General features: G+C 40.0%; 1 protein-coding gene across 6 annotated transcripts in view; it reads right to left on the reverse strand.

The window, feature by feature from the left end:
- ZFAT (zinc finger and AT-hook domain containing) overlaps positions 1-25,096 on the reverse strand; it is a 144,114-nt gene that overhangs the window by 30,854 nt on the left and 88,164 nt on the right. For all 6 annotated transcript variants that reach the window (XM_065054461.1, XM_065054458.1, XM_065054459.1 and 3 more), the window contains 6 exons: positions 22,328-22,478; positions 20,583-22,051; positions 19,470-19,702; positions 9,535-9,622; positions 4,133-4,282; positions 1,336-1,509 (listed from right to left, as the gene is read on the reverse strand). In XM_065054461.1, coding sequence (XP_064910533.1) covers positions 1,336-1,509; positions 4,133-4,282; positions 9,535-9,622; positions 19,470-19,702; positions 20,583-22,051; positions 22,328-22,478 — 2,265 coding nt within the window. The remainder of the gene's footprint in view (positions 1-1,335; positions 1,510-4,132; positions 4,283-9,534; positions 9,623-19,469; positions 19,703-20,582; positions 22,052-22,327; positions 22,479-25,096) is intronic.

Here is a 25,096-nt window from a genome sequence, read left to right on the forward strand (position 1 = left end):
CCTCAGCGGAATTGCAGTAATTACTTACACACATATATATTTTGTTCAAGAAGTAGAACTAACTCATGTGTAAAAACAAATACAACTTTCATTGCTGAATTTCATTATTTGAAAACCAGGTGGTGAAAACAATACAGAAAGGTTTTGAAACGAAACCCCATGCAGCAATTTTTTTACAGTACCATAGAAAGGGACCTTTTTCTTCTTTATAGTCTCCATTTTTCCTTTTTAATTCAAATACAACCTGTCTCCTTCTCGCAGCCAGGAATCAGCTAAGGATTCCATTTAACAAGTAAAATCTGGATTATTGCATACAAAGTTTAGATATATGTGCAAAACCTGCTTGTTATCGACCAAGTTATTTCAAAATATTGGAAAGTCCTTTTTCAATGACAAGTGATTTACTAAGTCATGGTGATACTACAGTAACTTCGGTAATACTACCGCAACTGTATGCTTCCTATAATACGTATTGTATCAATGTAAAAGGGATCATCTCTTTCACTTATACACACAGATATAAGGATACATAAATATCTCCGACACAAAAACTTCACCTACATTGTAAAGATGTAACACAGCACTGTGCGCTTCCTGTGAAAGGACAATGCTAATAAATATGCAACTTTCTTAAAAAAATAATATAAATTAAATGGTCAATAAAGAGCGGAACGAGGTTTCACAAGGTTGCACGAGTGACAAAGATCAAGCTACTAAGTCGTAATAAAGGTCTGTACAACTTACCCTGCTAAACCATTTACTTCAATTTGATAATCACAGAAGAATAAAGTATTGTTGTGTTCCAAATTTCAATATAAAATATTTATTTTTGTATTTGTATCTCACTTTTTTCTGTTATCATCACAGAAATATTAGTATCATAGAGCAAACACGTGTAGTGCATGTGTGCCTATAGAAAATACACATGCTCAGGCTGACTGGACCTGGGGACACTGAGCTGCAGCAGCTTTACCTCTACTGGGCTACTGGATTTGGCAGCTCCTCACAATATTCTCACAGGAGAAAGCAATGAGAGACTTAACCATGGAATTATTTGTATTTTCAAATTCCTGTTGAGGTAACAATTCTCCGTTAGAATATAAAGGGATATAAGGCCAACGTAAAATTGCAGAAAGATCACGCATTCCGGAGAGAGCTGTTAAAATTAATTTCTGCAAAGTTTTGAATTTTATTTCACAGTATCTCCCAGGAATAAAGAAAATTTGTAAGCAGCACTTAAGTGTTCACCTGAAAAATGCTTGATAATAACATCTTATAGCACAGCCAGTATTTATTGCCCTAAAATAAACATGGATTTAACAAACATGCACTTACCATCAGCAGTATGGAGGAGTTTATGGCTCTTCAAAGTGCCTTTGGATTTGAACTTTTTCCCACACATATCGCAAAGGTGCGTTTTCTCAGTGCTGTGACGATTCATATGGGCTTTCAAGTTACTCTTGCTGCGAGTGGCATAGTCACAAAGAGAACATTTAAAGGGTTTGACACCTAAAAATAAAAAAGTATACTATGAAGCAAACAATCTGCTCCTTTTGATGAGAGGGTGGAAAGTGGCTTGCAAGACATTTCAGATCATGTAAGCAACACAGACAACAAAGTCGATATTTTAAAATTTGGATATCTACAGCTAAGAAATTTAATGTATAGCTTCTGTGCAAACGATACCAAGGTCTTCACAGCACCATTTGTCTGACTAAGAGAAAGGAGGGGTTCTTTTCAATTTAAATACTTCCCTATTGAAGCCAGGTACTGAGTCTAAACAAGCAAATACTAATATTTCAGTCTTGGTGTGTCCATCCCTCATTTAAAAGCAGAATCCAGACTGCCTAAATTGATGCCTAGAGGGTGTACATACCTACTCTCCCTCAAAAAGTCTTCAGATGACTATCATTCTGTATTTACTAGAATAAAGAATGAACCAACATGTTCTAAGGAGGACTAGTTTATTAGGTGCTCAAGAGGTAAGCAGAAGTTAAATGTGCAAAGCTGTGTTTATTGATAATTAGTAGCAGATTTGCTAATGGCACATGCACTAGTACTTTTTTCCCCACTCTCTAGGTAAGATTCAGGCATTGAGTCTTCCATCTGGGTAGGAACAACCCCAGGTTCCAGTATAAGTTGGGGAATGACCTATTAGAGAGCAGTGTAGGGGAAAGGGACCTGGGGGTCCTGGTGGGCAGCAGGATGACCATGAGCCAGCACTGGGCCCTTGTGGCCAAGAAGGCCAATGGTACCTGGGGTGTGTTAGAAGGGGGGTGGTTAGTATGCCGAGAGAGGTTCTCCTGCCCCTCTACTCTGCCCTGGTGAGACCACATCTGGAATATTGTGTCCAGTTCTGGGCCCTTCAGTTCAAGAAGGACAGGGAACTGCTGGAGAGAGTCCAGCGCAGGGCAACAAAGATGATGAAGAGAGTGGAACTTCTCCTGTGTGAGGAAAGGCTGAGGGAGCTGTGGCTCTGGAGCTTGGAGAAGGGGAAACTGAGGCGTGACCTCATTAATGTTTACAGATATATAAAGGGTGAGTGTCATGAGGATCAAGCCAGGCTCTTCTCGGTGGCAAACAATGATAGGACAAGGGGTAATAGGTACAAACTGGAACACAAAAGGTTCCACTTAAATTTGAGAAGAAACTTCTTCTCAGTGAGGGTGACAGACACTGGAACAGCCTCCCCAGGGGGGTTGTGGAGTTTCCAACTCTGGAGACATTCAAAACCCACCTGGACACCTTCCTGTGTGTGGACACCCTCATCTGGGTGTTCCTGCTCTGGCAGGGGGATTGGACTAGATCATCTTTCGAGGTCCCTTCCAATCCCTGACATTCTGTGATTCTGTGATCTGTGATTTACAACAGCAATTCCCTCAAATAGTCCAAAATATGTAATGAAGAGATGCACGGTAGGTCACCTAACAGAAGGACTACAAGAACCAAGTAAATCCTTCAAAGAAAAGTTGAATAAATCCAAACTGGCAGAGTAGTTCAACAGTTTCATGAGGCTCTGGCAGTTTTAGATTGATATGCATGACCTTAAAACTAGATTTACAAGCATGAGGAATTATAGCCTACTTAAAGCAGACTTGATTGCATACTTTGATTTGGGAATAAACTTCTATTCACCTCTTCTGCTAGTTAAATGAGATGAATTCCAAGATTTTTTTGGCAGAATAAACTAACTGTATTTATGGAATACACAAGTAATTGCTCTAAGCCTATAGTACACAGACAGTACATAGTTGAAGCATTCGCATAAATATGAAGTACTGGTATAAATGTCTGAACCATCTGCATGGGAAGAAACACTTTGTAAAGAAAATATCAGTTTGAGAGCACCGAATCCCATCATCCCCTTTATGCAGAGGGATGGCTAAAGAATCCAAAGTAATGCTCAAACACCATGGTCAATCAGTTCCATAGATTATTAACTGATTAAAGAGCATACAAGTTGTTTTCCAACTCTTAGGAAAACAGACAAACTGCATAGACACAAGATTTTACTGGGCACAGATTTTAAGTTCAAGGGATTTTTAACCTGTGTGTTGCCATTTTACTGGAACTTTTCCCTAAAAAGTCATAGATATGATCAGCATTTTCTTACGGGTTTTTCATCACTGTTTATGTCCATGTCAGCTAGTTGCCATGCTCAGCATGGTTTAATTAAAAGACACACACAGAATTTATATGTACACATCAAAGCCATTTCACTTCAATTGTTTTATTAGTAGATTTCCAGACCAAGTATTTTTGGAAAAACGTGGAAGGAGCAGCAGTTATTCATGAGAAGATCCAGAAAGTTACTTGCTTTGGGAGTCTGAGCATGTATTTAATTCACTCCTCTCTACTCACATGTATTATAGAATACTTTATAGATGTTTATGAATGAGTTTTGGAAAAAAATTAATCAGAAAATTATTAATTTTATTAAACAGTTAAGCTGTCTATTCACACTACAAGCATGCAGTTCCATATGTGATCCGGAATCTATTAAAATAATTATTTAACCTTAAAGTTTTTGATTCAGGCATAGCAATAAATTTGAATTCCTTTTTATGTCAGCAAAGCTTTTGTAGAATATGAGACTGATTATATGCCCAAAAGCTTAAAACCAGAGATTTACCTTCATGAGCCCAAATATGACGTTGAAGGTCTGATCCATTCTTCATAAAATAAAAATCACAGTAGGGACACTTCACAGCTCGTTTTCCAATAAGTCCTTTCAGCTGAACTCTTCTGCCAAGAATCTCAGAAATTGTAGTCATTGAAACCTCTGAGAGAAATGCAAAAGGTAATAAAAACCAGAAGGACAAGAGGGAATTTGTTCTGTAAGTAATAATGAAGAGCTAGATCCTGATTCACTCCAACTTTTTAAAAGCTCCACTTCCCCTCCTGCCACAGAGATAAGACCTGAGCAAAGAATGTAAGGACCTTTTGTCCTTTAGGGATTCTAGGATGTTCTGTCCTTTCTCTCCTGATCTGTGTACTCGGTGAACACACATAAAAAAATCTTGGTTGTGCCACTGGCTTAGAAATCATTTACCAACTATTAACTTTCCCAATAAGCTAATTTAGCTTTTCTTTTTCTTTAAAATTTTCAAAAGACATTATTCAAGATTTCATCCCAGATTTCCAGATGTTAAGGATCTGAAGACAACTCATTCCAGCCACAGCTATAACGATCATAATGCCTGATAATTAGAAACTTTAAAGAAAAAGAAAAGACAGAATAAATGTGATAGGAAGCAACCCCTAAGGTCACCTGCTCCAAGCAGGGTCAACTTTGGAGTTCCAACTTCAAAGTTACACCAAGTCGCTTGGGGTCACATCCAGTCCTGTTCTGAACACACCCAAGGATGGAGACTCTCTTCGCCCATTCCAGTGTTTGACCACCTTTACAGTCCAAATTATTTTTACAATTTCTAATCAGAATTTTCCTGCTTCAACTCATGCCCCTTTGTTGTACAGGTCCAAGAAGATATTGGCTATGTCTTCTTTTTAATTTCCTATTAGATACCTGGAGATAGCAACTAAGATTCTTCTCCTAGCCTTCCCTTATTCAGGCTAAACACACTCAACTCTCTAGGTTTTTCCTTCATACACTTTAATGTTCTGGTTGTCACAGTGAAAACCTGAAAGTAATGAAGTTTAAAGTAAAATGTCACAATAATACATAATGAAAACCTTGCCAAATGCTTTTAAAAAATAAATCAAATCGCTCAGTGCATTTCAGATGAATAAAATTCTAAATATCACACTTCAATGAGAGTACAGCACTCAGGCAATCTAAACATTAAGACATGAAGGTTGATGACTTATTATGCCCAAAATCTTACAAAATTTTAAAGTTGTAGTCTAGACTTAGATTTTTACCAAACATGAACTGTCACACTTAGTGTCCTGATGGTTGGTCTCAGAGTAGAATAAAAAATCCTGCCTGAACTCATGTGCGCCAGGAAAACAATCTCAAAATGGAAATATAAAAGCCTACGAACTGAGCAGAGAGATGTTCTAAAGTACCCAAAAGAGAAAAATACAGACACAAGTGCGAACCCTCATCTGCCTTCTATGGCTTAGATCCTTCATTCATGACTGCAGGCTACTGTGCCAGCTCAGCAGGGATCTGTGAGAGCTGATGCCTCTCATGTCTCAGGACTATTATCAAATATCATATTAAATCAGAGGGTGGATGAAAAGGTAAATAATTCTGAGAGCTGGGACCAGAATCAAAGACTCCTCCTTCACTGCTGAGGACTCAAATTATTTGGCAGTAAAGCCAAGCTCTCTTATCTCTTTGGTTTGAAATACTGCTCTACCGAAGTCCACAGAGATCTTTGTCCCAGTGTCTTCAAGGGACCAGAATTCAACTCCTGTTCTCTGCAACGCGGAAAAGGAAGGAACACTGTTTATTTAACACTTTCTACTTGATGAAATAGAAGAGTTAAGAGAGGGGTCCTGTTGAATGATATTAAGAAAGGAGGAGAGGGGAGCTCCAGAAACAGCATTTTAATATATAAAAGGGCTTCAGTTTAAATTAATTTTTGATATGTTGTTTTATAATTCAGTTCCTTTTAACAGTATTCCCTTCATCTTTATTCTTTTCCATTCACATTTTTAAAAACAACTGCACTCATTCCACTGCAGTACTTGATAGTTTATACCATCCGACCCCTCACATTTATTTGGCTTCTAATTAAGTATGTTATACGAGTAAAGGATTTCCTCCTTATTACAAGGACAGTATGCACAGGAAAAAAGATTTGTGCATTAATTCTCCTCCATATATTAAAACAGCATTGTTGCGTAACTACAGCGTAGGCATATCTTAGATGTAGTATTTCTTTAGTATCAGGGAAATATATCCAATAAATCAGGTATTTTGCTTCTAAGTTCTATTTGCCTGTGACGTGCAAATTAAAAATGAGGACACAAAATAATAAGCTGTGCAGATTTTCTTTTTTAACCTTACCTCTACTATCAGCCAGACTTGAAAATAATTCACTTTCCTGGATCAAAAAAATTACCCCTTACTTCTAGAGGGATTCAGATACCAAATGAACTGTTCAAAAGTATCGAAATGCATGAGTTTAGCACGTCAGGGCTCCAGAATTAACTGGTATTTCTGGACCCCAGACACAGCAAACACTAATAATTCAGCAGTCAATGGACCAGTGCAGACCAGCAGAAACTTGTAAGGGCACAGTGCTTTACTTACTGCTAGTTCACAGATCACTTTATTTAGGGAGGGCTCCTAAACTCCCTGGCTGAGACGGCACAACGGCTTTATAGGCACAGCTCTTGATGTTAATTTCTATGCTTCCTGGGTGACATACCTCCTGACTACTGTATAGCTCAGAAGCCTTTCCTCATCTCAATTTGCTGCATCAGACATGTCCCCTGATGTGTGACAAGCCTTCCAACCACACTGCTGTAGAGTGGTCTGCAAATAAAGAGGTTTGGTAACTAAAGAGCTAAAGCAGGAGTTAGTCTGAAAGGAGAGTGAAGGAAATTGTTTAAAACACGGGTCTAGCACTATCTAGTGGCAGTAGGAAGATACAAATCTACTGCTTTACCTATTATGTTGAATTTCTGACAGAGACAAGAAAAGTTACATCATTTTAATTGGATTTTTCCTTTCCCAAAATCAATTTGAGCATGGCTGGTATTTTATTTCTTAATATCAAAATATGTCAGGTGATAAGTCACACTGTAGATGAGTTAATTAAAATATGTTGCCCAATGCAGCCAGCTCTTCTTCATCCACAGCTGCAGATTGTCTTTTTCCAACAAAATACAGATACCGAGGAGGGAAGTACAGACACACAATGCAGCTCTGCCCCTTTTACATCAGTCAGATTTAAATCAGTCCCTGCACCAGTCACTTTGGCACTGCGTTCCCAAGATTTGAGAAAGGATTGTTTACTCAGGCACAGCACGCTGACTTAATATGTTCATTTTGTGTTGTGCTTGCACTGATAAATCGGGGCACTAGAATGTAATGCACCCCAGAGCCCTCAGGGAATTGGCTGATGTAGTTACCAAGGCACTTTCTGTGATATTTGAGAACTCATGGCAGTCAGGTGAAGTTCCTGGTGACTGGAAAAAGGGAAACATCACACTCATTTTTTAAAAGGGTAGAAAAAAGGACCCCAGGAACTACCGACCTGTCAGCCTCACCTCTGTGCCTGGGAAGATTATGGAACAGATCCTTCTAGAAGCTCCGCTAAGGCACATGGAGGACAGGGAGGTGATTCGAGACACCAGCATGGCTTCACCAAGGACGAGTCCTGCCTGACCAACCTAGTGGACTTCTATGATGGAGTAACTACATCAACAGAGAAAGACAGGGCTATGGATGTCATCTATCTGGACTTCCCCTCACAACATCTTCTCTCTAAATTGAAGAGGTATGGATTTGACAGGTAGACTGTTTCGTGGTTGAGGAACTGGCTGGATGGTCTTATCCAGAAAGTAGTGGTCAATGGCTCAATGTCTGGATGGACAGCGGTAACAAGTGATGTCCCTCAGAGGTCTGTACTGGGACCAGTACTGTGTAATATCTTCATCATTGACACATACAGTGGAATTAAGTGCACCCTCAGCAAGTTTGCAGATGACACCAAGCTGAGTGGTGCAGTTGACATGCCTGAGGTTCAACAAGGCCAAGTGCAAGGTCCTGCCTCTGGGTCAGGGCAAACCCCGGTATCAGTACAGGCTGGGGGATGAAGGGATTGATAGCAGCCCTGCTGAGAAGGACTTGGGGGTACTGGTGGATGAAAGATTTTACATGAGCTGACAATGTGCCCTTGTAGCCCAGAAAGCAAATCATATCTTAGGCTGCATCAAAAGGAGCGTGGCCAGCAGGTCGAGGGAGGTGACTCTGCCCCTCTGCTCTGCTCTGGCGAGACTCCACCTGGAATCCTGCTCCCAGCTCAGGAGCCCTCAGTGCAGGAAACACACACACCTGGAGAGGGGCCACAGGAGGCCGCAAAAATGATCAGAAGGCTGGAACAGCTCTCCTGTGAGGACAGGCTGAGAGAGTTGGGGTGCTCAGCCTGGAGAAGAGGAGGCTCCAGGGAGACCTTATTGCAGCCTTTCAGTACCTAAAGGGGACTGTAAGAAGGATGGCAAAAACTTTTTAGAACAGCATGTTACAATAGGACAAGGGGTGATGATTTTACACAAAAGGAGGGGAGATTCAGGCTAGATATGAGGAAGAAATATTTTACAATGAGGGTGGTGAAACACCAGCCCAGGTTGCCCAGAGAGATGGTGGATGCCCCATCCCTGGAGACATCCCAGGCCAGGCTGGATGGGGCTCTGAGCAACCTGAGCTGGTGAAGATGTCCCTGCTCATGGCAGGGGTTGGACTGGATGAGCTTTGAAGGTCCCTGCCAACCCAAACTGTTCTATGATTCTATAAGGTGCAAACAGAGTTTGAATGGAGTGCAGTGGTGAGCTTGGACCCAGCCAGGTTTAACAGCTGCAGCTTAACACTGGCCATACAACATCACAGCTGGTTCCAGACCTGCTGCAGACTTGAGCTGGCCCTGGAGGTAAAGCCCAGCCGCACGCTAAGTGAGCACACACAGACTCGGCTCAGGGACCTCTGCAGTGATATGAATTACCTACAGACGAAATAATGCGCGACAAACACATTTCTGTCAGTTTATGTATGGCTGATGGGAATTTTATGTCTCATGAGTTGTTACAGGATGTCTATATGTCTAATTCCAAACTTCTCAGTGCTTAATTTGAATCCACCTAGGTCCCCTTTTAGAAATGAGTTCTTTGCCAGATGAAGACAAATTTCTTAGCACAATTACCTGATATACTCCGCAACACACAAACTGGAACAATAATGTTTTCACTGTAAATTCTAACACTGCAAAACCAATCCAATTTTTCTCTAAACTAGTTAAATTATACAGAAATTCTTCTCTTTCTTTAGAATGTAATTACATCACAACTGCTCACTCCAAACCTCTATCTATTTATTGCAATAGACTGAGAATATTTTCTTACCAGGGTGATTTGTCTTGATGTGCGATTTTATAAGTCGATCTTCAGAAAACGACTTCTCACACACAGGACAGGAATAAGTCTTTTTATCCTTTGAGAAAGAAAGAAAGAGACTGCATTATCAGTCCACTGGTGTAATCACTAGAGTCATTATTCAGTACTACATGGTTCTCAACAAAGTTATAATTGGAGGTTCAGTTTTTAAGGAAAAAAATGAAGATATTTATAGTGAAATAAGTGAAGGAGAAATAATAAAGTATTCTAAGCACATCATTAATCCTCATGAATGAAGGGTTCCAAGTTACAGCACATGAGAAAACGCACAATAGATGTAAGCATTATCTTCTGACTGATTCTTTAGAGAATCAAGAGTGGAAAGATCAAGTCACATAACAGAAGAAAATGTATTTGATATAAGCAGTAATATACAGATTTTTTTTCAATTTTTTCACAAGTCCATCCTTCTGAAACCCAAGGATCAGACCTCATTATTCTGAAGACATCCACCAGTATGTGCATTTGTACTACTATTTAATGGCCTGATATTGAGCAGAAGAGTTAACAATGACAGATGCCACTACTTATTCAGTGTCTACATTTCTAACTACTTTATAAATATTCAGCATTTTATGTATTAACAATGAAGTATTATTTTACTATTTTGATTTAAAAACTTACAGATTACTCTGTTTTTTATCAGTGTCACTGATGTTGTAAAACACCATCAAACAAACTGAACTGGAGAGTTCTGATGCAACTTCTTCCTATATGCAATTTTAATGTAATTGTTATTTTAATGTTTTTACAAACAAATCTAACTCCACGTAATAAATGTAGGACTTTTCTTCATTAAATTATCCTATTTAAAATAATCTTTGCCAATTACTATATGAATCGAAGAGGTTGTGCTTTCCAGAAGCACCTGCTGACACAACAGAATGGATGCTCCATCAAATGAGTGGGTCACCTACTCACGTCTGCACTGACCAGATTAATGTATTGAATGGATGGACAGATGATCAAAACAACAGATGGAGTGAAGTCTAGTTAGTCCTGACAACTAGGCAGATAACCAGATCACATATTATCTGATGGGAGATGTGTACCTACCAAACTACCGAGAGACCACTGTAAAAGGTGAGCTGAAGCTACAGAACAGATATTTGTAGAAATTCGGAGGTGACAAGAGAATAAAGCTCCTAGACTCTACAGTTTCTGACCTGAGACCAAATGGCATCTCTGAATAGTGAGGAAAAGTGTAGAAGGAGGTTATTATTGTCTATATATTGCAGTTATACATCTATAAATGGACATCTCTCTTAAAACAAAAGGAAAAATTAATGGATTTCCATGGCAAACAACTTCTGGAATATGATGCAGGTATTTGCATTCAGTATCATGCAACTCTCAGAAAGAAACCCCTACAAGCTACCTACCTACAAGCCCAATCCAGAAGTAACCCTAGAACTCATGGGCTGAAATAGCAATAAATACTTTCATGAAGTAAGACACGGGATATGAAGCTCTCGTTGCTGTTAATGTGGCAATGGCACAAGGAGAACTCTGTCATCTGCTCCTGTGAGAAAAGCTACACCAAGGACTGGGGCTGGCAGCTTCTAAAGGATTACCACCCTGAGTAGAGCAAGGACAGTATCTTGCTGTGATGGAGTTGGGGCAGTCAGCATTTTGAGCCCTGAGAATCTCAAGTGAAGAGAGAAGGAACAGCAGAGAATACTCGCTGTTTTTCAGAGAATCACAGCATCATTTTGGTTGGAAAAGACCTTTAAGATCATCGAGTCCAACTGTTAACCCAATACTGTCAAGTCCACCTCTAACCCATGCCCCTAAGAACCTCATCTACACATCTTTTAAGCATCTCCGGGGATGGTGACACTTCCCTGGCCATACCTGACAACCCTTTCCGTGAAGAAATTTTTCCTAATATCCAATAAAAATCTCCCTTGGCGCAACTTGAGGCCATTTAATCTCTTCTTCCACCTGAAAGAAAAGATTCAAGGAGCCTACAATGCCGACAAAATTGAGAAAGAGCTGCTAATTTGCAGATTAGGGTCTCTCAAATGATATAACCTATTATCCTTAAGCCTGCTACCATTGATTTTGGACTTCTACCTGAATATGTTGCTCAAATGAAAACTGATAGGTTAATTCTAATGAAACTCTGTAGCAACGTTCGCACCTTTTCTAAGACTAAGTTGCATGACCACATTCATAATTTGGCACGTATAAGAAAATCACAAGCACAGTATCATTTAGAGGCTGTTGACAGGTCAGCTGAAATTTGTCATTCCTCAAACTTGCTACATAACTGGTTTTAAAACACACAATAAATGAAAAAAAAAATAGTATACTATTAATGTACACTTGGGTGTTGCTCGTCTTTAATATTCATTGATTCATTGCCTTAAGTACTTCTCAGTGTGTCCAGAACTCTAAGATAAATACATCTTGCTGTTTCATAAAGTTGAATAAGAAAAAAAACAACAAAAACTGAAAAAAAACCCACACAATAACAACAACACTCCACACACATTATTTCAAACAAAATCCTATAATTGTGACAGCTTTACATTCTTGCTAATACTCATCAGGAAGGAAATGCTATAAACTCAGGTCTAAGAGAAAAAACAAAATCATCAGTAAATGCATCAAGAGCTGCAGAGCAACAGGAGAGTCTGGGCACCAAGAACACGTTTCCACATGGAGATGGTAACAAAACTTCTTGCTAACAAACAAATTGAACATAAGACCTATGGGGAGAGGCTGAGGGAGCTGGGGTTGTTTAGTCTGGAGAAGAGGAGGCTTAGAGGTGAGCTCATCACTCTCTAGAACTACCTGAAGGGAAGTTCTGGCCAGGTGGGGATTGGTCTTTTCTCCCAGGCAGTCAGCAATAGCACAAGGGGACATGGGCTTCAACTCTGCCAGGGGAAATTTAGGCTGGATATTAGAAAAAAATTCTTTATTAAGAGAGAGTGGTCAGGCATTGGAATGGCTGCCCAGGTTGGTGCTGGACTCGCCGTCCCTGGAGGTTTTTAAACTGAGATTGGACATGGCACTTAGTGCCGTGATCTAGTAAACGGACAAGAGTTGGACCAAGGGTTGGACTCGATGATCTCTGAGGTCTTTTCCAACCCAGTCGATTCTGTGATTCTGTGAAACCAATCCAAACAGCTTTCTTCAAGCAGTGAGAAAGTTACCGATACCAAGTTCTGCAGTAAATGATCTTCCAACAGGGGATCTTTTGTAGTGTCAAGCTCCAGTCTCTCACAGAAAGCACCCAGCTGAAGCCAAACCTTTCACTGTTGTTTATCCAAGTCCAACAGGCTTTTGGATCTTACGTTATTAGTTTTGAATGTTTAAGTGTACTTCAGTCGCTGCCCTGACAGCTTGACAGCGCTAGTCCTTCAGTGTAATCCCAGCAGTCCCAACACCAGTCATTAAGAAATGCTCTGTTGCAAATCAAGTATTGCAGACCATGCAGGTCATAGAATAGAATCATAGAATAATTTCAGTTGGAAGACACCCTTAAGATAATCAAGTCCAACCATAACCTAACCCTGGCACTAAACCATGTCCCTAAGAGCCTCGTCTATAGATCTCATAGAATCATAGAATCGCAGAATGTCCTGAGTTGGAAGGGACCCACAAGGATCATCGAGTCCAACTCCTGTCCCTGCATATAAGAACACCACAGTTCACACCATGTGTCTGAGGACATTGTCCAGTCTCTTCTTGAACACTGTCAGGCTTGGGGCCGTGACACCTCCCTGGGGAGCCTGTTCAGTGTCCAGCACCCTCTGGGTGAAGAACCTAATGTCCAACATAACCCCCCACGTCACATCTTCCTGCCATTCCCTCGGGTTCTGTTGTTGGTCGCTAAGAAGTTTCGCACCTGCCCCTCCTCCTCCCCTTGTAAGGAAGCTGTAACCGCCATGAGGTCTCCTCTTTTAAGCACCTCTAGGGCTGGTGACTCCACCACTTCCCTGGGCAGCCTGTTGCAATGCTTCACAACCACTTATGGGAAATGTTTTTCCTAATATCCAATCTGAACCTCCCCTGGCACAACTTGAGGCCATTTCCTCTTGTCCTATCACTTGTTACTTGGGAGAAGAGACCAACACCCTCCATACTACAACCTCCTTTCAGGTAGTTGCAGACAGCGATAAGGTCTCCCCTCAGCCTCCTTTTCTCCAGGCTGAACAGCCCCAGGTCCCTCAGCCGCTCCTCGTAAGGTCACAACACGGAGCCCCAGGGAGGTTTCCCCTCAACAGCTCCACTCTTCTTGTCACAGGTGATGACAGGGGCACTTTGAAGGACTTAGGCTGAGGTTGCAGTAATTCCTTCATCACATTCTCAGCATGCAAGTTTTCCTCTGGTAAGAACAGAAGTTATTCATCCTATGCCTTATCGGAGTGCCTGCCTTTTTAATGCCCAGGAGTTTTTTTCTGAAGGATGCAAACAGAAGCGAAGTATCAAGAGAGCAGGATCTACCTTTGTTACAGACCAGCTGCACGGTTCAATCAGCTACTTAAATTTCAAAGTCACTTCCACACTTCTTGAGATTTGCTTAATCCCCCTATGAGCCAATTTGAGAAAACATAAGAAAATAATTCCAAAATAAAGTTAGTTTTCTGACTGAAAGTACATATTCCACAAGCCAGGAATTAATTAGGTCCATAAATTTTCTTAAACCTAGTGAAAAAATTAGCCTAATGCTATCACAGAATTTTCTTGTTTATGCTATATTTCATTATAAAATAAGGCCACTTACATAGGAACCACAATGCCTTTCTCTTCATATAAATGAATTAAAATTGTGCTAAGAAAGCATCAGCTATTTGCATTACCAGCTTATAGGTCTCTGAAGAGAATTTTGTTTCTTTAAGGCATGTGTTTCAAGATAATTCAAGGGGTAGGTGTACTAGTATACAGTCATGAAAGGAAAAATGAAAAGCTTCTGTATACGTAGCATTTAAACCAACAGACCGCTATGAAGTTTATTTAATGAATCAAACAGTACTAAATATAACCCACAGTTCAAAACATCAGAAACATTAGCAGCAATTCTATTGCACTCATCCATAGAGACATTCTGATGACACAAATATCTTCTCTTACGAACACATATAGAATGCATATGATCATTTATTTTATCTATATGGTAATTTTGCCACTAATTTCAAAAAAGAATTTGTGAAATCCTGACTGCTTTGTTATAAATTTCATTAATGGTGCAAAATTAAGACCATGGCCATAATAAAAAGTGTTTAGGCTGAAATTAGACCAATATGTGATAGAAATCAACAATCCGTTCCCCTCCTTTTAGTAGTAGTGACATGATTTTATTAGCAGGAAATAAAACAAAGCTCTATTAAATATTGGTACTTCAAAAGCATTTCCAGTGCATTTGATTGTATAATTTCGCAGAGGAATAGAGAGCCAAAGCCTGCTCCTATATCCACTCTGATCAACAAAACATTAATTTCTGTCACCTGTGGGAACAGAATTAGTTACATTTCCAAGAAGTAAGATGTCCAGAAATCTTCCCTATAGTTATCATGATTTTCGAATCAAAATTTTCACTAAAGATTCCTGAATTAAGCTGATGTCCTATCAAAATGCAACTTAGCTAAAAGGATCCCATGTACCCCGGAGGGGACTACACACACAACGAGGAGGCTACAGAAAAAAATTGCAAATGGTTTGAGAGACTTTTATGAAGTCTGGCAGCAGAAATCACAGCTCACAAAATGATGAGCACCTGGATACAGTACTAGTTAAGCGCTTTTTTGTGAAATAACTACTAGAAAAAAGTATGGCTAGCTGACATTCATTATGGAAGCAAGGATCAAGAACGAAAACCATTTTCCAACTGAGTGCCCGATCATCAGATCACTGATTTTTTGGGCTAATTCCTTCCCTTTCTAGCACCTTGCACTCTCGACTACACAGTGGCGCTGCTCCAGAGCCAAAGGTATCACAGCCAGGCCAGTGATGGTCTGAAAACCCTCCTCAGGAAGGGGAAATAAGCAATCAGAGCTTGAGTATCTCACTTCCACCAAAAGGTCTAACTACGCCATTACACAAAAGGTCAGTGGCATAATGAAATGTCAAAGCATCCCTCCAAAGACAAGAATAATTTACACCCCAAAATGTACATGAAAGCAGTTGTAGGCATCTAAGAGCAAGCAGCGGTTCTGGGTTTGAACTCCAGTTTTATAGAGGTGTTCATCTAGCAGTATGGATTACATATATAGATTTAAAATAATTTCAGAGATGAACCTCTCCACGGCTTTTATCAGCATAATGGATATTGTAAAACCTACTAGAGGTTGTAAACAAACTTTGGTACCTATATCGGCATTGTTTAGTTCCACAGCTGGTCCCTAATGTTACCACTAGCTCAATCATAACTGTAAATTACTCCAAAGTAATTACTCTGCCCATCCCTTTCCTGGGTACTAGAACATTGAAGTGATTTACACCTGTCATGGTTTGAAGTTCTAAAGAGCTCAAAGAACTGTCAAAAAACACTACACAGGTTTTAGAGGTAAAAGATTGGTACTGAAAATCAGATCATATATATGCAAAATTTTGGTCATGAATCAAGACGAGCCTCAATTCCCAGACTTTAAAAGTAAAAATCTTCTGTGTAACAACACGTAGTAAATACAGAAGCAAGAGGCAACTCATACACGCTCTACATCATCAGCCCCCAGGGAATAAACCCCAAATTCAGTGCAAGACTTGGATGGTGCATTAAGACAGGTGGCTATTCACTGACTGACAAGAGGCTGCTTTTTAATAACCATCATTTATCCTGTTCACCAGATAACACAGAGATCCAGTTGAAAAGCAGCCAGCAACAAGATAATCAAAGACAGATATTCATACAAGGAACTGAACTGAGATTTTGATATATTCTATCTCCAGGGAAGCTTTAATTTTAATATTTATTAAGAATGTATTTTACAAACTAACTGAACATTAAAGTAGGTTTCCACATTCAACTGTGCAGTTTGTTTATGTACAATATTTTAGAATAAGCGAGTTTTGCACTAAGTAAATATTCCAAGCAGTGGCCACAAAGGTCAATATGAGAACTGCCACGTTTAGTTACTAAGTAAATTCTAACACACAAATTTTTAAATCCATTTAAACACTCGAATATATTTGACAGTAAGTAGCAGTAAGCGTACTTCTGGAAGATCTCACTGTCACACTGGTTTTAATTATGAAATGTATTTTCTCGGTTCTATTTATTAGCATGAAAATGATCCTCCTGGTGGGAGCCGTCGAACATTCATCACACTTGAAAAATAGGTGTTTATGCAAGGATATATGATATCTAATTTGAGGCTCTTTTCTTAAGTTGTCTCAGACATCATTTACACAGATTTTTGCCATCAGATGGACATCATAAACACAATAACTCAAAAAGAGATTGAAAGAATGTCTATTATATGAGCTTTCTGCACATCTCATAACAAATTCAGATTCGACTTAAAATGGGGGGCAAAATGAGGGAAAAATGTTCCCTTTTGTGTCACCTGTTTTGTTTTGGTCTTTAAAGCCGTCCTGAAGTTACAAAATATTAGTACTTAACAAAAGTAGGAGGTGAAGTGCTCTGTTCTGTTAAAAACACCTTTAAAGTAACTTCAGCTGTCGGAAATATTGGCCAGGAGACAACATGCTGACTGCAGAAGACAACCTGGAACCACCAGGCACTGTAGCTTAAGAGCTTTTTTAAGTAGCTACACAGAAATTGTCCACATTTGGGCAAAAATCCTTAATTTAAGCACCACATTTCGCTAGTAAGAGCAAGTAACTCCAATATTTATCACAGTATTTGAGTTGTGATGTTGCTTTCTCATGTGATTAGGATGAATCTCTGATATGTGCTGCTTTCTGTCAAGGGTGAGTAAGATTATTTATAGGACAATGCCAGTGAAAATCATAATGTTATGTGAAGAACTGCCTATCTATGTGAATATTTCAGTGTTCTTAAAGAACAGAAGAATGAGTATAGCTATTAAAGGAATGATATTTTCGTCTCGGCTAGAATAAGAATAAAATTCAATTCAGAAGAATGGTAAATAGCCTTTTGGAAATATTTTACTGCATAAATTGTTAAATACCCAAATTGCAAAGATGTAGTTCATGTCAATTTTCCAGCATTATCAGTCAAGAAAGTTTAATTACAAATAGCATGCTTTTCAAAATGAAATCCTAAGCTGTATTTTATTTAATACCAGTATCTTCATATAAAATCATATGAGGTAATTATGTTCCACCTAAGCACTCCAGATGGCATTCAAGAAAGACTCCAGTCAAAAGTGGACTAAATTCAATATGCTGTAAGAGCAGGCACTTGTCAAACAGCCTCTTCTAGAGCTCCATTTGGAATGGGAAAGAACTTACCTGTGTATATACACTGTGTGGGTATATGTGCATTATAGCCTGTCTGGGTACACACAAGTCTAGAATGTCCCAGATCGAAGAAAGGATCCTGACACATGGTAGGAAAAGAAGTCCATGGTACATGGACCTTTTCTGACAATGACTTAACCTATTTGGGCCACTCATGCGAAACAATAAAACAACAACAAGGAAAAGCTAGACAACACTGATGTAAAGAAAAGAATTGTTTCTTCTTAAACTTCTAATACCATAATGTAAATAATATCACTTCAAAAAAAGCACCTTAATCAAGAACAAAGAAGGAATTTTGGTCCATTGAAATGAAGTCAAGCAACAATAATACCAGATGTCATTTTACTCCCTCAAAACCCAAAGAATCTGACAATACGGGGAAAACCAAAGGGAGAAAATGAATACAGATGTAGAATCACAGAATCGTTTCAGATGGAAGAGACCCTCAGGATCATCAAGTCCGATCGTAACCTAACTCTGGCACTAGCCCATGTCCCTAAGAACCTCCTCATCTAAACGCCTTTTAAGCACATTCAGGGATGATGACTCCAACCACTTCACTGGGCAGCCTGTTCCAATGCCTGACAACCCTTTACATGAAGAATTTTTTCCTAATATTCAATGTAAAGCTTCCCTGGCACAACTTTCCTCTTTCCCTGGCCATTTGCTCTTGTCCTGGCACTTGTTACTTGAGAGAAGAGACCAACCTCCTCCACACTACAACCTCCTTTCAGATAGTTGCAGACAGCGATAAGGTCTCCCCTCAGCCTCCTTTTCTCCAGGCTGAACAGCCCCAGCTCCCACAGTCACTCCTCCTCACACGTGTGCTCCAGGCCCCTCACCAGCTTCATCTCCTCCTCTGCACTCTCTCTAGTACTTCAATGTCCTTCTTATGATGAGGGTCCCGAAACTGAACACAGGATTCGAGGTGTGGCCTCAACAGCACTGAGTACAGTGAAATAATCACTTCTCTAGTCCCGCTGGCCACACTATTCCTGATACAAGCCAGGATGCTGTTGGCCTTTTTGGCCATCTGGGCACACACTGGCTCATGTTCAGCTGCTGTCAATCAACACCTCAGATCCTTTTCCTCCAGGCACTTTCCAGGCGCTCTTCCCCGAGCCTGTAACGCTGCCTGAGGTTGTTGTGATTCAAGTGCAGGACCCGGCACTTGGCCTTGTTGAACCTCATACAACTGGCCTCAGCCCAACAATCCAGCCCGTCCAGATCCCTCTGTATGGCCTTCCTGCCCTCCAGATCAACACTCCCACCCAGCCTGGTGTCATCTGCAAACTTACTCTACTGGAAACTAGTATGAGAGGGACCAAATATCTAGTTGCTGTAACTCATGTATTCCCCCACCTCATGTATGTAGAGAGTGTTCGGGTAAGAACTCTTACCTATGTCTTCAAATATTGACACACCATTTCAAACACGATGATGATGATGACACTAGATTTAGACAAAGCATTTAATTTGTGACTTACCAGTTCAGTGTGAACTTTAAGATGTGCCTGGAGCTTGTATTTATCTGGAGTAGAGTAGTCGCAATGTTCTGTGGGACACTTCAGCAAAATATTACTGTGTTTCTGAATGACGTGACGCTTAAGGCAATTTTTGGTGATGGAGGAATAGTTGCACTGGGAGCAGTAATATAGATGTTCTCGAGTATGCGTACGAACGTGCATGTCGTAATGTACTTGGTACCAAAACAACTTGCCTGAAAATAAAATTAGACATGAAGAAAGCAATTTCTAAATTAGTGAAAATTCCAATACATCCCCAATTTTCTTTCAGGGCAAACCACGGTTTGAACCCTTTCCCTTTCATCTTTAATGAAAACTTGTCCGGATGTCCATTCACTACTGCAAATATGTTGACAAAAACACTTTTGCCCCCCCCAAAATTTTGTCATATGTCCTGAATTGTTTCCTCTTCAGTTATGTGAACACAAACATTTTCAGCTAGAATAAATGGGAATGGTGTATTATTCCCACTTTCATACATTCAAACAAACAATCATAGTCAGAACAGTCTTGATCTGATACTATGTAATGAACATTTTCATCTCAAAAAGCTGGTTCAAAACAAGACACAAAAATATGCCAGTACATTCCTATTATTATACAGAATGTATATCATACATCCTCCTATACTATATGAAAAAGACTCAGAATTTTGTACTAAGCTCATCACAAAGCTTAAGCATTAAAGCGTGGACTGACCAAATCTGATCACCTGCCTAAATCTACTGTGCTTGGCCCCAGTGAAAGTTCTGGCGGGGGGAGATGCACATAGACAGAAATAATCTAATTCTATCAATTTTCACATCAACAGAAAAATTGAGCCTAGCAAAGCATTGCTTTGCTACATTCCACTAGCTTTTGGGGTTTTTTTAGAATATTTGAGTCATTTCAAACTATTTATACAGCAAAAAGTAAATCTCACTGGACCCCAGAATCCATACTGAATTAGAAAATTAATACTGCTACAAAGATACACAAATATACCTAATACTATAAACCAGAGGAGCAGGAAAAAGATGCTCTGCTACAGAACATTTAAAAAACCCAAACAAACATAATTCTACTGCTCCTTACCACAGTATTCACATTCTAAGTCTCCATAAACCTTCCTTATCCTCTCACACAGCTCTGTGTTCATTTGTCTCTTCTGCAAGCTATCCAAGATTTGCATAAAGGCAACAGCTCCGTTCCCAGTGTCTGGTGTAACTGCGTTGGAAGTGGCTGCCTGTGGAGCAACGGCTGCATCAGCTTCTGGTGCTGGCAAAGGGTTTGTGGTTTCTGTGGAATTTTGAATTGGCAAATTGCTTGTTTCTGGTTCACTAGAAGGAACAGATTGATTTCTCTCTTCAGAGACCGAAAGGTTCTCAGTCATCCCGTTGTTCTGACTTGGATTTAAACTTTTGTCTTCAGACAGCAGAAGCTGAATTTCTTCACCCTGCTCATCTACAGATCCACAGTGATTAACCTCCTCTTCATTTGCAGGAGGAACTTTTAACACATCAGGACCAGAAGTACCATTTTTCAGCAGAAAGCAATCTGACGCTACACAGGATTGAACGTTTGGGACCGCTACGTCTGTTGTCTGACACAGCGTCTCCGTTACGTTCTCCACCAGAGGACATTCAAATTCTAACAAAGGGACAGTATCAATTTTTAAGTCACCATTATGTTGACCATTGTGGTCTACATCTGCAGCTGTTGATTCACCTTTACAAGCAGACGGTTGTGGTACATTAATAGTATTGGTACTCGTGATATTTGTTCCATCTGCACTTGGTGGTGGCTGTTCCCCAAGGGCTTCTGGCTGGATATCACCTCCTGGCTCCAGCAGGCAGAAACTCTGATTGATAGAACTGTTATAAACAGAAGCCTCCTGCAAATCCGCGTGCACATCTTTGATGTGAGCACGGAGTCTTACAGAACTGACAAATTTCTTCAGGCACACAGAACACACATATACAAACGGGTGCTTCCGAACGTGAAGCTCAAGGGCTTGGTATTTAGTGGCTCCATGACCACAGAGCTCACAAGCAAACGGCCTCTCATCGCCATGAACAAGCATGTGACGGTCTCGATCGAGTTCATTTTTGAATTTTCGTTCACAAATATGGCAGTCATAAAGAAGTTGCCTTTTGCCCTCCCGTGTCATCAAGCGAAGCTCATCAAAAACATCTTTCACCTTTTTATCTTGAAGGTCATGTGTTTCCTTGATGTGCTTGATCAAATTTTTAACATCGGAGTATTTCTTTTTGCAGAAGCGACAATGCTGCTTAATTTTCTTATGAACTCTTTCAATATGGACTTTGAGATGGCCTTTGCTGAGACAGGTGAATGTACAGTAATCGCAGCTGAACTTCTCCCCCGTATGTTTCCGCATGTGAACGTTAAGGTTGGCTTTGATTGCACTGGCGTAACTGCAGTACGAACACTTGTAAGGTTTTTCATTTGTGTGAATCCTCAAATGTGCTTGGAGGGAGTGTTTGAATTTGAACACCTTGTTACAGTATTCACATGTAAAAATCTTCAGCTGAGTTGGACCCAACCTAAAAAGAAAGCAAATCAGTTATATTTACAATACTGAAACCTGGTGGCATAATATGTCAAAATTTCCCTAGCTATTCATAATGGACAGAAATGTTTGATTTCTTTTAAAAAGGTATTCTCCACAGGACGTTTAAATTCTACAACTTATGCATAGATCATTTTCAGCTGTTCTGTTTTTTTAAAAGGCTTAGAAAATATTTTAATTTCATGAAATGGATAGGGAAGCATTTTATTCATATTTTGCACAAAGAAAAATATAAGTACTTCAAAATTACCTGCTTGATTTCATTGCCTGTTCATATGGGGTTTGCTGAATGGCATATTCTTGATATCCTCTTCGTTGTGATGGGTCTTGAACTGTTGACTCTGGAGTTGCGGGTTCACTTTCCTGGGGAGCAGCCTCAACAGGAACTATTTTTGTGGCTCCTAAAAGTAAGAACAAAAAATACTCATTAAAAACGACATATTAAAATGAGCATTGTCTATAATATATAAGTGCAAACAAAACATCAAACTCTGTAATCATTAGTTCAACTATTTTAGTTTCTGTTGCTAAATTCATGTGCATAAAATCACGGATACACTTCCAGAAGACATCAGTACTTACACCACAGATCTGCTTAAATAACATGCCAGGACTGCTGGTTCTGAGGGTTATTCATGGCGCTTGATACCTACTATTATGAGATCCTATATCCAAATACTTCCTCCTTTAGAAAACTTTAACTTGTCAAAAAGAAATGCTATTTTTTCTGTTTCTGCCTCATACTACACCCTTGGAAAACCTTAGCCAACCTGTTTAATCAGTTCCACAACTAATGCTGGGGTAAAGACATTGTTCAGTCTGTATTTAAAACTCTGCACATCTCTTCCTTAAACACATCTTGCAGTGTTTTTATTTTGGGGCACACTGCCATCCCCTCAGAACAAATATGTTCCATGTGCACTTCTCTGTCTCCATTAGGAGGAGTAAAAGGGCTCTACAAACACAATAATATCAGATTCTATCCCTCAGAGCTTTACAGTTGAGGCAAAAATAAGAATATTTATCTAGCTGACTGTTCTTTATTTTCTGAACAGCAGTAGGAAAAACTTAGTGCTGGGCACCCATATTTAGCACTGATGGTAATGAAAACCCATGTAAGTATTGTAAGTATTAATTTACATTAGGTTGAGGAAAGCAGTGCTGTAGACAAGACATAGGAGAAAGATGGAGATCCTGCAGGTCCTTCAGAGTGATTTATACTGGGAAATTGAGATAATTAGAAAAGAGGCCACTTGGGAGTATGTAAGGCTATTGAAGCTTTTGGTATCAGATGGGACATCAGCCAACTCTGTAAACAAACAGACTGTAACAGCTCTGTCGCTCACTGAACTGGCTGGATATAAAAATATCTTTTCTTGACTACTGTTTTTAAATAATGCATTCAGTTCTGTACTAAAGACACTGTCAGTTGATCAGAATGATCTTGCAAGTTTTCAACCTAAATATTAATGGAAAAGTGTAACTTATAGGCTGAGAGAGCTGGGGTTGTTCAGCCTGGAGACAAGAAGGCTCCCAGGAGACCTTACTGTGGCCTTTCAGTACTTAAAAGGGGCCTATAAAAAAGGTGGGGACAGACTTTCTAGGAGGGCATGTTATGACAGGACAAGGGGTAATGGTTTTAAACTAGAAGGGGGAAGATTCAGGCTGGATATGAGGAAGAAATGACTTTACAAGGACGGTGATGAAACACTGGCCCAGGTTGCCCAGAGAGGTGGTAGATGCCCCATCCCTGGAGACATCCCAGGCCAGGTTGGATGGGGCTCTGAGCAACCTGAGCTGGTGAAGATGTCCCTGCTCATGGCAGGGATTGGACTGGATGAGCTTTGAAGGTCCCTTCCACCCAAACTATTCTATGAACTCCTATTTGTCATGTAACTCCCTCTCCCACAAATGCTGGGTTGATAAAACAGACATCAGACACCAGACCACTGTTCCCATACCCCAATGTTCTTAAAATAGAAGCAAATTCTTCTATATTTAGAATGACTCAGTTAAAAGAAAATAGATGTTGAACTGTACTATATGCATGGCTGCCTCTTTCAGTCCTCCCAGTTCCTGCACATGAGACAAAGATCCTCCTTAAATGCTCTGCACTAAACCTCCTTTGTGCCCTTCTGCCTTCAGGATGTTTCAGCATTTCCTGAAAAGACTGTTGAACTGTTTAATAGACTTCTGTGTTATCAGTATAAAATTTTAATCACCCAAATTGGGTGGACTAGATAAGTACCAACTCAGCAGTATTTTGCATACCTGAAGTCAACAGAATGTTCCAGGTCATCCTAGCACTAGCATGTACATTCCCCAGGCAGTTGAGAAAGAGGGAAATAACTCTAAAAACCTAAAGAGGGCAATCCGGTTCTTCCAACATACTGATAAAGAGTACCTGCTTACAGGAGGCAATCACATCTCCTCATGAAAGTAGTTACTTCCTACCCTTAGAAGGTAAGGAAGCATTAAGAAACATTAGATGCCTCTATCCACTTGGGATGCTGCCTAAATATGGGCTACTAATGGACCAGTAGCCACAGCAATCGCTGCTGAAGCATCAACTAACGACTAAAGCATACACTCAGAAAGAGAGAAACTTGATTTCTAGGCTCTACCCAACCTACCAGGGTGGTGAACCCATGTGTCCCACATCCCTAGAGAGTGACCTCAATACCTGTGTCTCTAAAAGCAGTAACAAGCTAGGGAAAAAGTGTAAGAACAAAGCAAAGAGATACTATATCTGGTTTTCCATTAAAAATATCATACACAATAAGGAAGATAAAAGTTTTCCTAACTGTTTCCCTGGAAACCATATGAAGAAGTCAGACTACACAAACAGCAGGATGAAAAAGAGGTTAACTGTACTGATCTGTTTGGAGGCCTGTAGTTAGTTGGGTTCCCCAGGGGTCAGTGTTAGGTCCAGTGCAGCTCAACCTGTCCATCAACGACCTGAATGAAGGGACAGCAAGTTTGCTGACAGCACCAAACTGGGAGGGAGGGTTGACACAGC

The sequence above is a fragment of the Columba livia genome, chromosome 2 (assembly GCF_036013475.1).
Source record: "Columba livia isolate bColLiv1 breed racing homer chromosome 2, bColLiv1.pat.W.v2, whole genome shotgun sequence".
NCBI classification, from domain to species: domain Eukaryota; kingdom Metazoa; phylum Chordata; class Aves; order Columbiformes; family Columbidae; genus Columba; species Columba livia.